The 14,353-nt window shown below is 48.4% G+C and overlaps 1 protein-coding gene across 1 annotated transcript; it reads right to left on the bottom strand.

Annotated features, from left to right (window-relative positions):
• Nucleotides 1–2,551: 2,551 nt before the first annotated feature.
• LOC309679731 (tectonic-like complex member MKS1) lies at nt 2,552–14,353 on the bottom strand (the record flags this gene model as incomplete). Its single annotated transcript, XM_082493118.1, is given in 18 exon segments — nt 2,552–3,228; nt 3,712–3,809; nt 3,892–3,974; nt 4,701–4,834; nt 5,362–5,469; nt 6,592–6,661; nt 7,485–7,555; nt 8,352–8,414; nt 8,941–8,983; nt 9,884–9,940; nt 11,608–11,716; nt 12,165–12,269; nt 12,581–12,709; nt 12,918–13,015; nt 13,448–13,603; nt 13,946–14,053; nt 14,056–14,194; nt 14,274–14,353. Coding segments are annotated over 18 exon segments (1,758 nt in total). The 3' UTR covers nt 2,552–3,121.

The following is a 14,353-nucleotide window of genomic DNA, read 5'->3' on the forward strand; positions in this document are numbered from 1 at the left end:
TAGTCCACCAGGCAAATGTTTCTGCAATTACCCTTTGTGTTTGCATAGTTTATTTAATGAGATGCCCGGAAGGCCCCTAGAGACTTTCAGCTGGCTCCTGTCCCCGTGGAGACCACAGCCCCGGTAGGGTCGCAGGATTCAGCCTCAGACAGACGCCCGTTCAGCTGGAAGTTCATCTCGCACTCAAAAAACCATCGCAGCTCCAGCCTGCCCCAAAGGAAGAAGCAAAGCTCAAGAGAAAACAGCTACGTTGCTGCAGCTGACGTAGCCAGAGCTGGAGGGCTGCTGGCCACGCACCAGGGGCAGCACAGACCCCCGAGTCTCACTGCCAGACCCACACTGGTCCCCCAAGAGTCTGTACAACTGCCCGGCCTGTGGCTGCTGTGGGCTCCTCCTGCCCTCCAGCCTCCCTCCACCTTCAGTTCACGGCTCCCCCAGCCTGCCAGGCTCCCTGCCCCACTAACGCCCCAACTCACCCACAACTGTCCCTTCCTCTCCCTTCTCCTGTTGAGTCCCACTGCCAAGGCGCCCCTCCGGTGCGAACTGGAGGGACGCAGGGGAAATCCTCACGGCTCCAGGGAGATCACCGGCCTCCCCTTCTGTCCGTCCCCGTGGGCCATCTCCTACTTCGTCTGTGTGCACCTGGTGGACGTATGACCCCCATCCCAGCTGGCCGGGCTCCTTGGCAAGCTCAGAGCACAAGCCCTGCACCAAATGCCAGTTTGGATTAAAAGATCAGTGACATTTTCGTACATGTACATGTATATGGAAATTTGCTAGTTTAATTTATAAAAGGGCATATTCAAAGAACATTTGCTGAAGGCTTTCTCCAAAACATCTTTTACAAGGAGCATTTTGTTCTGTCAGGCCAAGGAGGCCGCAAGTACGAAGGTGAAAAACCACTAACAATGTCTTACTTCGGAAGAATTGCTTCTTTGGTTATGATAATTTTATATTTTTAAATTTTGCTCTCTTGAGTTTCTGTAAGATTTTACACTATTCAAAGTTTTAACCAGGCAAAACGAATATAATTGTGTAAACCTTACTGCATCTCTGTGTAACCTTAACACCCAAGACACCAAGACTGCCATATAAATGTGCCGAGCAACAAGCACGAATCAGGAACCTGATCTTCTAATCAGAAGAGTCCACTCTAACAGGATCTGCCTTTGGCATCATCTCAATCAGAAAGGTGTTTTGTTACTTTATTGATAAAAATAATATTCTCTTAACCTTGTAACTCAATCCTGAAAAGGGTTTCAGAGACATGCAATTCAGCTATTGGCGATAAGCACAACAGAAACACCCAGAAGGAAATTAAGTATTGCTCAGATAGCGTGCAATAAACATACAGGGCCATGACGCGAATTATGATAAAAAAAGGAGATAGTGAGCGCTACACACTCACTGAACGCTTTTCATCCTGGGCACCGAGTGGGTCAATCTCTGTGAAACGTGACTATATCATTAAGAACCACGATAGCACACGCACCTCAATTCTGCTACTCCAGAACGGGACGTGTGCCTTCACAGCCATCACATCAAAAGCTGAAGTGGAGACCCGACTTCTGCACAAGGCACATCATCCAGCTCTAGGCCAAGGACGCTGTGCTCTGTTAACAGGGCACGCTAGCTAATACGTGCTGGCAGCCTCTTCCAGCGAAAAGGAGGGGTAGCAGGCGAGGAAGGTGAGCAAAAATCCTTTTAAAACTGGAATTGCCAGACGCATTCAAACTGCCAGACAGAGCTAGGAATTGCGGCAAAGGTCAAGGAGGAACAAACCCGGGAGTTTCGTTTTCCCAGTGAAGGCTGGGACAAGATCAAAATGGCAAGAAGGGAGTGAGCAAGACAACGGAGCACCAGGGAAGAGGGGGATGTTCTAACAATGACGCACATGGCTGCAACCATGACTCTCCCGCTCCCTGCAAAGGAGGAACGTGCAGAGCAAAAGGAGGAAGGCCGATTCCTATTTCATATTCTGCCTATGAATTTACACATTGAGACCTGCATGACCTCAGCCTGAGATTTTTATTCCTATCCCTCGTGTCGGGAGCAGAGAACACATGGAAATGTGACTCGTGCACAAGTCAACACAGCACTGTCAGTCTGCAGGTAGCCTTGCTCCTGCAAACTCAAGACAGAACAAAAACAGGAAAAAAAAAAGTCTGAGAAAAGCACAGGAGAAGGAACTGGATAAAAAATGGGTACACACATGCTTCCTCAGGAAGCAATCCAGTGTACTGCAACCAGAGACAGAACAATGAACCGTAGCTTGAATGAACAGCTTGAACAGTTCAAAGTTCACCTGCTGTGCAGATGTTATAACCTGCTCTCGTCTGCGCACTGTCCAGCCCCAGCCAAAGTTCTGCTATGAACTAAGGGGAATGCGTGTTTTCAGTTGTATTCTTGAACAAAGAATCCTCCTGCTCATCACTGCAGAGCCAGAAATGTTACGGGCACACACAAGGAAATACAGAATGTAACCCTTTTCTCCAGTTCTAAATCTCTCAAATGTCATTCGTTTGCTTTGATTTCATGTATTGCATGTGGCAGAGAGCTCTCTCCCTTGGAATGAATCAATCTTAAGGCGCAGGTGGACAGATTCCTTTTATTATTGACTGACCTATCACTACAAACGCTGCCAACGATTATCAGCACTTCTCAAGAAGTTATCTACTCATTTCACTAAATCTCAAACAGCATTCATGCCTTGACCTTCAACATCGCCCTCTTCTTTAAGAAGAAAACTAAATTTACCAAGTCACGTAGACTTGAAAATTTTATAATCATTTACTATTCAATTCCTGAAAAGGTGTTAAAGGGTTCACAAGGTCCCATGTCAGTATTTTAGATTACTCAGCAGAAATGTGAACAATTGGCTGTATTGTTAGGGCCAGGTAACAAAATGCCTTGGAAAAACGGGGCTCTTTCCACAGGTACTTGTGGAAACGCAAAGATTCTAGGTCTGGATGTCTTACAGACTCCTGCCCCCTATCCAGCAGAAACGACAAAGGAAGGGCTTCAAAAGCTTCCAGGCACCAGCACTGTGACTCCTGCTGAACAATGGGAGCGTGCGTTGGAGAGACGATGCTAAGTGCTCCCAGGCAGTGGAGGTGGTCGATCATGGCTCCTGCAACTGGTGCGCAGTGGAGGCAGATGCGCTGATGAGGTCTTGAGGAAGGCTCTCGCGTGCTTCCTGCATCCGGCGCCGTGCCCTCTGGAAAGCCTCTAAAACACAGCAGGTGACAGCAAGCCAGAATGCATCAGACAGCCTCAGGGAAGAGGAGGGATGAGTCTGTCCAGGGAACATCATCTCTCCTGGAGCAGGAGTCTCACTTCCTATTACTAAGTTCCACCAACAAAGCACCTGGTCCTTGCTGCTCTCTTCACCTATTTCTAGCTCTGTCCTTGCTCTGGGCATAATGGAATCAGAGACAGAGCCTGTGCATCAGTGCCTGGCAAGACTCGGCAGCCCAGCCTAGGCTTTGCCCTCACAGAGCGGTTAACCCTCCTGCTGGCTGACAGCTGATGCCTCCTGAAGTTCCCAGCTCAGATCAGAACATGTAACCTCTGCTATGGACTCAGAGAGATCATGGAGGGAGGAATTATCCCCGCAGTAATGGATTCTCCTGAAATATCCTGCCCACTGTGGAAACAGGGGGAAAAAGTGAGCCAAAGGCTCGCCAGGGAGAATGACACTGAAAGCCCTACCCAAAACGTTGTAGACAGAGGTCTGCTGGCTGAAGCCTCCAAGCCGGTCCAGTACACTCTGCATGCGCTGCCTCAGGGCACTGGTTTCCAGAAAGGCTCTGCACAGAAGTACAGTAGGAGGTCAGGGCTGCCAAAACACAGCACACAAGATGGAGCTCGTACTCACTTTGCTGCACTTACTTAGACTGCTGCAGGCAGTAAAGCCGGAAAGTGACGCTCCCTGTTGTCTCTGTGCGAAAACCAAAGCGGCTCAGACGCTCTCCCTACAAAGACAGCACAAGTTAGAGTAACCACAGCCTGCAACCTGCTGCAGCAGGCCGACCCTGGTGAAAATGAGCATGCCCCACCAGGAGCATGCACTCCTGCGGGCACAGCCTCTTCCGTCCCCATTGCACATAGAAAGTGAGGTCAGAAAGAAGGACCAACGGTTCCAGGCTGGGCTGAGGGCAGGACCTAAACACTAGCAAGCTGATAGTGCAGTGCTGGATGAAGGTTTCGACGACTGCATCAGGGCTCATTCTCACACCAAGCTGCTACTGAGATCAACTGGCTCATTACACCAGCAAGCACCTCTGCAGCTTTCTTAAGAACATGAAATTTCTACCTGCCTCACACCATCGGCTACTTGCTTTGGGAAACTGTTCCAGGTGCAGTACAGCCCAGATTCCTTACAAAAACACAGGAAGAAGCTGGTAACAAATGCTGACCTGAGAGACACTTTCCGGACAGGGCCAGGAGTAAGTCAAGGCTTTGGTCCATGTTCACCCACTTCTCTAAGTTGCACACACCTCAGAAGACAGAGCACTCTGCCTCAGTGTTTGTCTGTTTCTCTGTTCATGACCACAAGTCTCACAGAGGAGACATTTCTTTAGGCAGAGGGACAGGGCAACAAGCTCATCCTTGTTCAAATCTGGTCCAGGCTGTCCCCAGACATCTGAATCATAATCTACCACCTCCCAGCAAGAGCAAGGCCCTGCAGCTGAGCCCACCTTGAAGGTTGATGGTATCCTGACGTAGGTTATGTCCTCCAGCTCAGGAGATCCACCAATGAAAAATCTCCTCAGCTCAGCAACTGTTCCCAGCTCCACAGGGCGCCAGGTAGGGATGGTGAGCATGTGGAGACCTGTCCCAGGACAACAGAACAGCCATGACCTACAGTCTATTCGAGAGTCACAGAGGACAGCTGGATACCTGCTGACCCAAACCACAGTAGGCTGGAAATAGAAACGCTGCACAGTATCTCTAGAACATTTTCTCCCACACAGTCACGCAGACAGCGTTGAAAGCATACCCTGCCCATGAGGAGCATCTCCTTACTACATGTGTGTGTCAGAATAGTTGTGACCCTCAAATTCCATGTGGGACAGAGAGGGCTACCGCTATTGTAAAGATGGATATGCAGCATCACCCCAGAGCTTTATCACACAAGATTTTGTGATGGAACCACTGAAAGAGCAAGGACGGAAACACATTATGTGTCTCAGCAACATTTGGCACAGCATGCATCAAATCCTTCTTTGCTGCCCCACAGACAGCTAACTATCCCCTTCAGTATGCAAAGTCTCCCCAGGACCAGCTGAATGCATTCCCAAGAGAACCACCCAACTCATTCTCCTAGACAATTAACATTATGTCCCAAGTATGTTTTACCTGGAGACGCTGGCAGTACCAAAGAACCATATCCTTCAACACGATACCTCTGCCAGAAATCCAGGGACAGGACCTCAAAGTAGAGAACAGGCCACTGAGGGAGACTGTCTGCAAGGAAGGGGGGCAGATCACAGCTTTGTGAGGGAGACTACCACAGAGAAAAAAAATAAACCAAAAAACTAAATACCCAACTCTACTAGTAGAAAGAACTTTCTGTATTTCTTCTACAATGACTAACCTAGATGTACGGGTGATTAGTTTCCCCTGTAAGAGTCGAACCCTCACATTTGAGGATGAAAACAGAACTATTGATAAGATGTTAAAAATTTGGGAAAATTCTTTCTTTTGAGAGCAAGTCCATACTGATTCCTCAATTATCTTTGAGCAGACAAGACAATCTTTTGTGAATGATTTGATGCCAAACAGGAGAACCTTTTTATCTCTGACCTTTCCCACCATTACTGGGGAATTATTAACTTGGATTCTCCTACAGGTCTCCAAGCTTTTCTTTATTCCACAGCGAAACAAACTCATTGTGTTTATTCTAGGCTGAAAATTCATTAGTGTTGGCTGAATACTCAAATCCAATGCGTACACTGGATTCAAGTGGCAAGGCATGCCGCAAAGCTGTCCCTAGCAATTGAAATCCAAAGAGCAACAGGGTTGGTGAGGAAGCAGCGGTAGCGTAGTGAAGCAGCAGGAACAGGCAGCAGAGAAGCCCAGCTTAAAATAGAGCTGGAAGTTTCAAAGTGACATAAACTATACAAAGATTATACAGATCACTGAGCATGTCTACAGATGTAAGACTCGGCACAGAGTTTTAGTTGTGTACAAAAAAGCTGCCTGCTTCTTCTGCTCTCAGGGCTCTATGCAGTACCCTGGGCATGGACACGTAGACCAGCATGCCAGGCATTTTGAGACAGACGAGATAAGATCCAAGTGGTTTTGCAACTGGATAAAGCTGACTACAGCCTGGAAGGAGGGCAACATCAATGCTGACGCATACAAACATACAAATGCTGACGCATTGCTGGGCAGGGCAAATTTAGTATGTGTCCCGAGGTTGTGTGGTGAACAGGGTGAACGTTTGCTGAACAAGCCACATTCCCCTTTGTTTAAATCTGTCCTTTCATCCTGGTGAGGAGCCAACAACATGCCAGACAGCACCATGCCTACACCGTGATTAAAATATTTCAGAGTTTCCCATTTCAAAGCAACAAGGAAACACACCTTCTGATTCGTCTCCTTGGGTGAAAAACATCTCCAAAGTGAAGGGGTAGCAGAAGTGTGCCACGTTATCCTAGAAAAGGAACAGGACAGAGATCAGATTCCTGGACAAGGGAAATCATCACTAGCATTGCAGGGGGCACAGACAGCACGGAGAAAAGAACTAATGGTGGAAAAGAAGTAATGATGCCCAAATAAGATCAATCCCATCACACTATCAAACACCTGACACCTCCATACACTCTCAAGTGCCATGTTGATGGAACAGGCTGTTAAAAATAATGAAAAAGGGGAAAGAGTAACACATCTTAGATGACAATTCAGCCAGCTGCATAACTACTACACTGCTACAATCTTGACAGGAGCCAAGCAAAATACCTCAAACAATGGCGTTACTGAAGTTTTGTATGATAATTATTTTTGTAATATGCAAACTAGCTCACATAAAAGACACTAAAAAGTTGATAAAATTAAAATTTTGTAAGAGAGGAGCTGGAGACAGCAATGGAACCAACACCCCAGATAGGAGGATGGGTTCATTTTGAGAAATCAGTTTCGAGACTGTGTGCATTCCTGCCCCAGGCAAGCCAGAACAATGCTTCATTAACTTTGAGCATTTGAGAACACAAAAATCAAAGCTCCACAGGCAATCAATCAGCCAGAAGGAATTAAAAAGTGAGGTTCCAGAATTTGCTTTGAAGCAGTTTTACTTGGACACAGTGGCACCCTGAAAAATGGCAAGTGTAACTAGAATAAGGAGAATCCCAAACACGCTCTGCCCTTGAAAGGAGCTCTCAAATTAGGACCTTTGCTGAATATATCTGTAGCTTGTTACACATGTTCCACTTCAGAGAACACCTGTTCAAACTGCTCTGCAGGTCTGAAAGCATCCTTACCCAGCCCACTGTCTTGGTGGCACAGGTCTGTGTCACTCCTGATAACTGCTGGAATGCGGGGCTCGACCACTCTGGGAGAAGAGGAGAATGTGAGCACAGCGGTGAATGCTTTGGGTGAGAGGGTGGACTCACAGATCACAGCAGCTCAAAGGAGAATGTTAGTCCAGTCCCAGATGACTGGGATAACAGATAGCAGATAACATCACCCACACTGAATTTCCCTAGGTGTGTCCCACCCCACCTTGGTCTTGTTCCAGGCAACGGCTGCTCTCCAGAACACCCTGAACTGTTGACAAAAAGCACCAACTCCATCTTAAGGGAAAAGTACAACCTTATCTAAATGTACTGAGTAGCAGAAGTGGTACCTCTTTGGACAAACATCAGGGTATAACCAGAGAGGGGTGTCAGAGCCATAGCTTCAGGGGAAGTAAACATGCAGTAGGATGTGCACGTTAGTGCTGGGAACCCAATGTATCAGTCAAAATTTAATAGATTAGTTTCAGCACAAAACAAGGGAACACGATGGTGAGCACTGAAATCAGACAAGGTCACTGCTGAGATGGAGAGTACAGGAAAGGCTATTCTCTGCAGTATAAGGAATGAACTTTGGGTAGATTGCTGGACACCGTCACTACTGGTTGAGAAGCCAATGGACCTCTCTGTCCCAGCCTGGTTTGGAAGAGACAAGAGGGGAAGATGCTACTTTGTCCCAGACATGAGCTTAGTTCAAACAATTGAGTTCTGCAATTTTAGCTCTGAAGACCTCTGACTAGATCCCAGCCCCAACACTTTACTGACTTCCAGCAGAGCCAAAGCATGCTTCATTCCTTAAGTCGCTGTGACATGGCTGGAAACGTGAATACTTACGGTTGGGCAGCTCCAGGAAGAAATGAACATAGAGGTTGTCATACTCATAACCTTGAGCTGAAACTGAGAAGAGAGATTGAACTTCAGCTGCTCGCTTCTACACAAACTCCTCCAGTACTTACTGTAGATTTTTTGGGGAGAGCCAGCACCAGTAACCTCAGGGACAACCAGTTACTGCTGGAAGCTGGGAAAAGCCAGGGTCTTCAAAGTAACAGAATATGACCCTCAGAGAAGATTCCTTCTCTAGACTAGCCCTGTCCCCATATCACTAACCAGATTAGGGAGGTAACACATCTAATTGCTTTCTTTGCTATAATCTCTATTAACTTCCCAATCTGCTCTCCTTTTTTCCAATCTGTATGTCTTCCTAGAACAGCTGAAGTATTTTTAACCTCCAATCTGTAAATGCCACTCAAGGAGTTAGTCCACAAAAACAGGGGAGGAGAAGGAGGAAGTAAAGGATTCTAGGGAGAGAATGGCATGCCCTGGACTGGCCTGTGATCCAAGAATCCTTGGACCCTTCATAGCCTCAGCCATCCCAGCAGACCCAGATTTGCCCCTATAGTTATTGTTTATAATAAGGGCTCACCTATTTCTCCGTTCACAAAAAGCCGCAGTGTACCAGGAAGAATCTGTAAGAACAAGCAGATAAACAAGATAAAGAGCCCAATGACCACGGGTGGAACCTCATGCAATCCCCTCCCAATAGGGTCTCACGCAGGTATTTCACACACGTTTGTACAAAAATGATTCAATCTGCTGGCCAGGTAGGAGTCATGACTTCTCGTATCACTTTCCAGAAGTGACAGTCCCTCTGGAAAGAGGCTCTCTAGAGACCAAATTCCTAGACTGCGGGAGTTCACTATTCTGTAAATCAGTCTCTTATGAACTTCAAGATGGATATAAAATGTAGTGAGAAGTCGCTTGCAGAAATCACAATCCTGTTTCTCCTGTAGTGTCCCTGCACTTGCCCAAGGAGGGGAAGTGGGGAGAAGCATCGGACAAGCTGAGACACTCTATTAAAGTACAAGAAAGTACAACAACTTTCACACTTTGGCAAATAAGATTTGAGAAAAAATGGTTGCAGTCTGGGTAATTTAGTGAGAAGGGAAACTGCATGAGTTTGTGGGTGGGAGGGGCCATTTACTTGAACAAAGCGGCACATAGATGTGTTTGACATTCAAGAACTTAACAGGAATCACTATCCCAAAAGATATAAACCATCCTTTCTTCTTAAAGTATTATAAAGTCTTCAGAGAACGCATGCAGTCTCCCAGAGACTGCAGCGTTCAGCATGCTCTGCTGCTGGTTGAAGAGATGCAGGATGGATCTCCCCAGGCCCCATATCCATTGCAACCTGTCCCTTTTGAACCAATTTTCTGTTGGAAGCCACAAGCTAAAAGCTGCCAACACATCCCCAGTATGAAACACTCTTTGGAGACTGTGGTACCAATGGGAGCCACACTAACCAGGCCAACCGTCTCCAAAGGCAGCAGGGCTCCAAGTCCCTGCCGAGTGCTGCTGATACTCACCATTTCAAATTCTGAGCCGACAAGACCACCGAGGTATTCCTTGTGCCGACTGTACAGCTGAAAACACAGAACAAGCGGATTAGAAAAAGTGTCTTTTTTATTATATATGTTTTTACCTATATCAAAAATGGTAATGGATATAATTTAAAGCCAATTTAAATTGTTGACAGGCTTAGTACACAGATTTTTTTTTAATTGTTACAGCAGATACAGAGAATATAAGAATCTAATAAAATTAAGATGCATAACTGCTAACACTGCCTGGAACTTCAGCTTCAGAGAAGACCTTGTCAAAGGCAAATCTAAGGGAAAAAGAAGCTCTGGAGAATCAGATCTTAAATGACATGTTAAAACCACAGGCATAAACTATTCCAATGAAATCAACAGATGGGACATCGGTGTAGCCAAATCATGATTTCCTTAATTGACCACAAAACCAATAAGGAAATGTACAAACAAAAAACTAAAACATGAAGTACCTTTATAAACTGCCACAGCCAAAAAGGCAATTCAGGAAAATCAAGACAAAAAATGAGATCCAAATGTCCTTGGACATTATGGGTAACAAGAAATCATTCAAAAACTATACAGGCAGCAAGAGGAAGACCAAGGACAGGGTTTGCCCACTGCTCAAAAGGGAAGGAAAACCATTGGCAGGCAATACTAGAAAGGCACAAATTTAAGGTGATTTCATAGAATCATGGAATGGTCTCGGTTGGAAAGGACCGTAAAGGTCACCTAGTTTCAACCCCCTTGCCAGGGGCAGAGACACCTCCCATTAGAACAAGTTGCTCAAAGCCCCATCCAACCTGGCCTTGAATACCTCCAAGGATGAGGCACCCACAACTTCCCTGGGCAACCTGTTCCAGTGTCTCACCACCCTCACAGTGAAAAACTTATTCCTAATATCTAATCTAAATCTATGCCTTTCCAGTTTAAAACTGTTCCCCCTCATCCTATCACTACATGCCATTGTAAAAAGTCCCTTGCAAAAAGTCCCTTGCCAGCCTTCTTGTAGGCCCCCTTCAGATACTGGAAGGCTGCTACAAGACTCTCCCAAGTCTTCTCTTACCCAGGCTGAACAACCCCAACTCTCTCAGCTCGTCCTCATAGGTGAGCTGCTACAGCCCTAGGATCATCTTCGCCTCCTCTGGACCTGCTCCAACAGGTCCATCTCTTTCTGATGTTGAGGGCTCCAGAGCTGGGCACAATATTCCAGGTGGGGTCTCACGAGAGCGAAGTAGAGGTGCAGAATCCCCTCCCTCGCCCTGCTGGCCACACTGCTGGGGATGCAGCCCAGAATACAGTTGGCCTTCTGGGCTGCAAGCGCACATTGCCGGCTCATGTTAAGTTCCTCATCAACCAACACCCCCAAGTCCTTCTCCTCAGGACTGCTCTCAAGCCATTCTCCACCCAGCCTGGATTTGTGCATGGGATTGCACATGGTGTCTTCCATCATTTCTCACTACACAGATCACTGCAGTCAGAGGCCAACACAACTAGTACCAGACAAGGCCTCTACCTAGAGTAAGGAATGAAGTGGTCAGGGAGTATTTGTTGGGAGTTCTCAAATTGCTGGGCATGATGAGATTCACCGCCAGTGACACTCACTTTGTCAATTTTAGGTGTTTACAGCACTAACAATTACATCTACATAAGGGTTGGAGCTTCCTCTGTCAAATCAGGAGAACTAGTCAATATGATCAGTGGAGGCTGGTCCTTACATCTCTGAACACACACTGCTCGCGTTCCTCCTCCTCTGGCTGCACTTTGACAGACGCATTCTCAATGGTGTATTTCCACACCTCTCGCTTCTCTCCATCCAGCTCGATCCTGCAGAGCCCCAAAACACATAGACAAAACTCCCCCATTACGCAGAGAATAGGCACAGGCAGCAACAGTGTCAACTGTGCCATGCTGACACAGCTGTTCGCTCTCCACCAGGCCTGTGCAGTAACACAAGGGCACTAATGGCCCTCTCTTTGCTCCCCCAACCTCCCCCCAAAACAAAACAAAACAAAAAGTCAAAACACAAGGCTCGATTGTGTCCAGCATACGCATAATGTGCACCCCTAGGGACTGGCACCAAAGCCCCACACATCACACATGCAGTGACACTAAGCAAAAGTGTGTAACAATCTTGTCTTAGAAATCTCTGAAATAAAACTAAAAAATATCCTCCACTTTAAATGCTGATTCACTGCCCAAAGGGTGACCAGGAAACAGCCATTTCAGTCCTCTGTGTCAGTCCCACAAGAGGTACCAGGCCTGTCCCACTCACCGGTAGGCTCCTTTGGTGCCAGTAAAGTCGGGCTTCACTGTGATCACCCCATTGCCGTCCACCTTGATTGTGCAAAGAACATGTTCATACTCCCTGTGACCAAGCCTAACGGAAGACAGGAAACACAGTCTAAATAGAGAACATAGACACTCTCTTGCTCTGGACCAGCAGAGCTTGTAAAGGCACATGCAGCTGCAGAAGGGAACAAACATGCACATACATTCCTACGTTACTTTAAGAAGCCTTTTGGAGGGATACACTCAGTTACCTCCCAACTGGGGAAAGAGGCAGAAAGAAATAGCAGCCTGAGTTACAGGGCTCTTGGAATCTTCCCCCCTTAACTCATGAAAGAAACAGGAGATTTGAGTAAGGAGGGAAGATGGGTTTCCTTAAGACCATTTCAGGATTTTACTTACTTCCCATAAGGTCCCAAGTCCCCCATGATGTACATGGTCTGAACAGGAGTGTTAATCACATGATTGTTCTTTATAAATTCTTCTGAGGGTTCCCAGGTGATGATTTTCGACTTCAGAGAGCTTGCTTCTCTGTCAACAACAGAACAGCACAAGTCCCAGCTCACCTCAGCAGCCTGGCACAGGCAAAACCAAAACCCCCACAACGAGGAGTCAAACTGCCGGATCCCAAGTGACACAGCTCAAGCCACCGACTTCCACAGACCAGGTTGCTCCGCAGCTGGGGCACCAGCACCAGGAAACCTGCATTAGCAAGCTCCGAGCCACAGTTTACACTCACATTGGCCTACGGTCTTGTCGTCTTCTCCTCACATTGGCCATCCTCTCTGCCAGATATGACGGCACCTCATGATCCGAGTCAGTTACCTTCTGGCAGTGCTGGCAGAGAGAAACAGATGGGAACCAGCTTAATTGTAACAGCACATCTTTCCCAAACACAGCTCCACTCTTGGAGAAGAGAACAGGTATGTACACACACATATGAGGACAAACTGCTTAAAGACTGTAGATTTCATTGGCTGTTCTTGTGGCAAAGTACAGCTAAACTCCACCCAGCAAGTTACCTACAGAGCAACACTACAAAGCCAAGTCCCTCCAAGCTGCCCCAACCATCATTCTGAACCAAGGAGATCCCATCCCAGGTCTGGGGCATGAGGTGAAGCTGCTCTGCAGAAGCAGTATGTTCTCCTGCGTACGGGGTACCTGGCTTGCTTCTGCATGGCCAAGAACTGACAAACATTCCCTCTGCGGTAGGCCTGGGGGTTTTGACAGACACTGCTGTATAGATTATGTGTAATTAAATGCTGGTACCTCCTCTAGGTTGGTGAATCGGTCATGATCAGTGTAGGTGAAGATGCGATAGTTCTTCCGTCCTCCAGCCCTCTCCAGTTTCAGGATCTCCTCATGGTACTGCCGGTCCAGGGGAGTCTGGCAGGCCGACTCATTTTGGTACAGATCCACCTCAAACTAAGAGCATCATAGGTAAAGCGCAAAAAGCCGCCTTTCACCAGCATCCTCTGAGCCACAAACACTTTTCAGCTGAGATTTCCAAAGCCACCACAGGGAGAGGCAAAGATGCTTTGGGGATCCCAGCAAACTACCCGAGCTCCGGAGCGGCCCCCGACGCTGCTCAGGGATGCAGCGGCCGACAGCGCCCACCCAGCGGGGCCCGGGGAGAGCAGCTCGCCCCGGAGCAGGAGACCCCGCGGGGAGGCGCGGCACGGCGGGGGGGAAAGGGGGGGGCCGCGGGGCGGCACAACGAGGAGAAACTCGCGCAGGCCTCCCCCCGGCCCGCCGCCGCTCACCCACCTGGCTGAAGAGCTTCTCCTGCCACCCCACCTCCGCCTCCTCCTCATCCTCCTCCGGGGGCCGCCGGGCACCTGCGGGAGAGGACCCGGTCACCTCCGGCGGCGCTGCCCCTCGCCTCCCCCGGGACCCCACGTACCGGTGGCGGCGCGGTCGGCCAGGCCCAGGAGCTCGGGGCCGCGCGGGCCGGCGAGCGGCGGCGGGGCCTGCGGCAGGAGGGGCCCGGCCGAGGTGACCCGCTGGATGCGGACCCTGCGGGAGAGGGAGGGAGGGAGAGAGCGTCACGGAGGGTGGCCGGGAGCCGGGGCGGGGGCGAGGGTCGACAGCTCACCGGAGGCGCAGGTTGCGCACGGGGTCGCGAGAGCGGTAGACGGCGCCACCCGCCTCCGCGCCCCGCGGCGGCTCCGCCAT

Source organism: Vanellus vanellus (assembly GCF_965231255.1).
Source record: "Vanellus vanellus genome assembly, chromosome: 19".
In the NCBI taxonomy this organism is placed as follows: Eukaryota; Metazoa; Chordata; class Aves; order Charadriiformes; family Charadriidae; genus Vanellus; species Vanellus vanellus.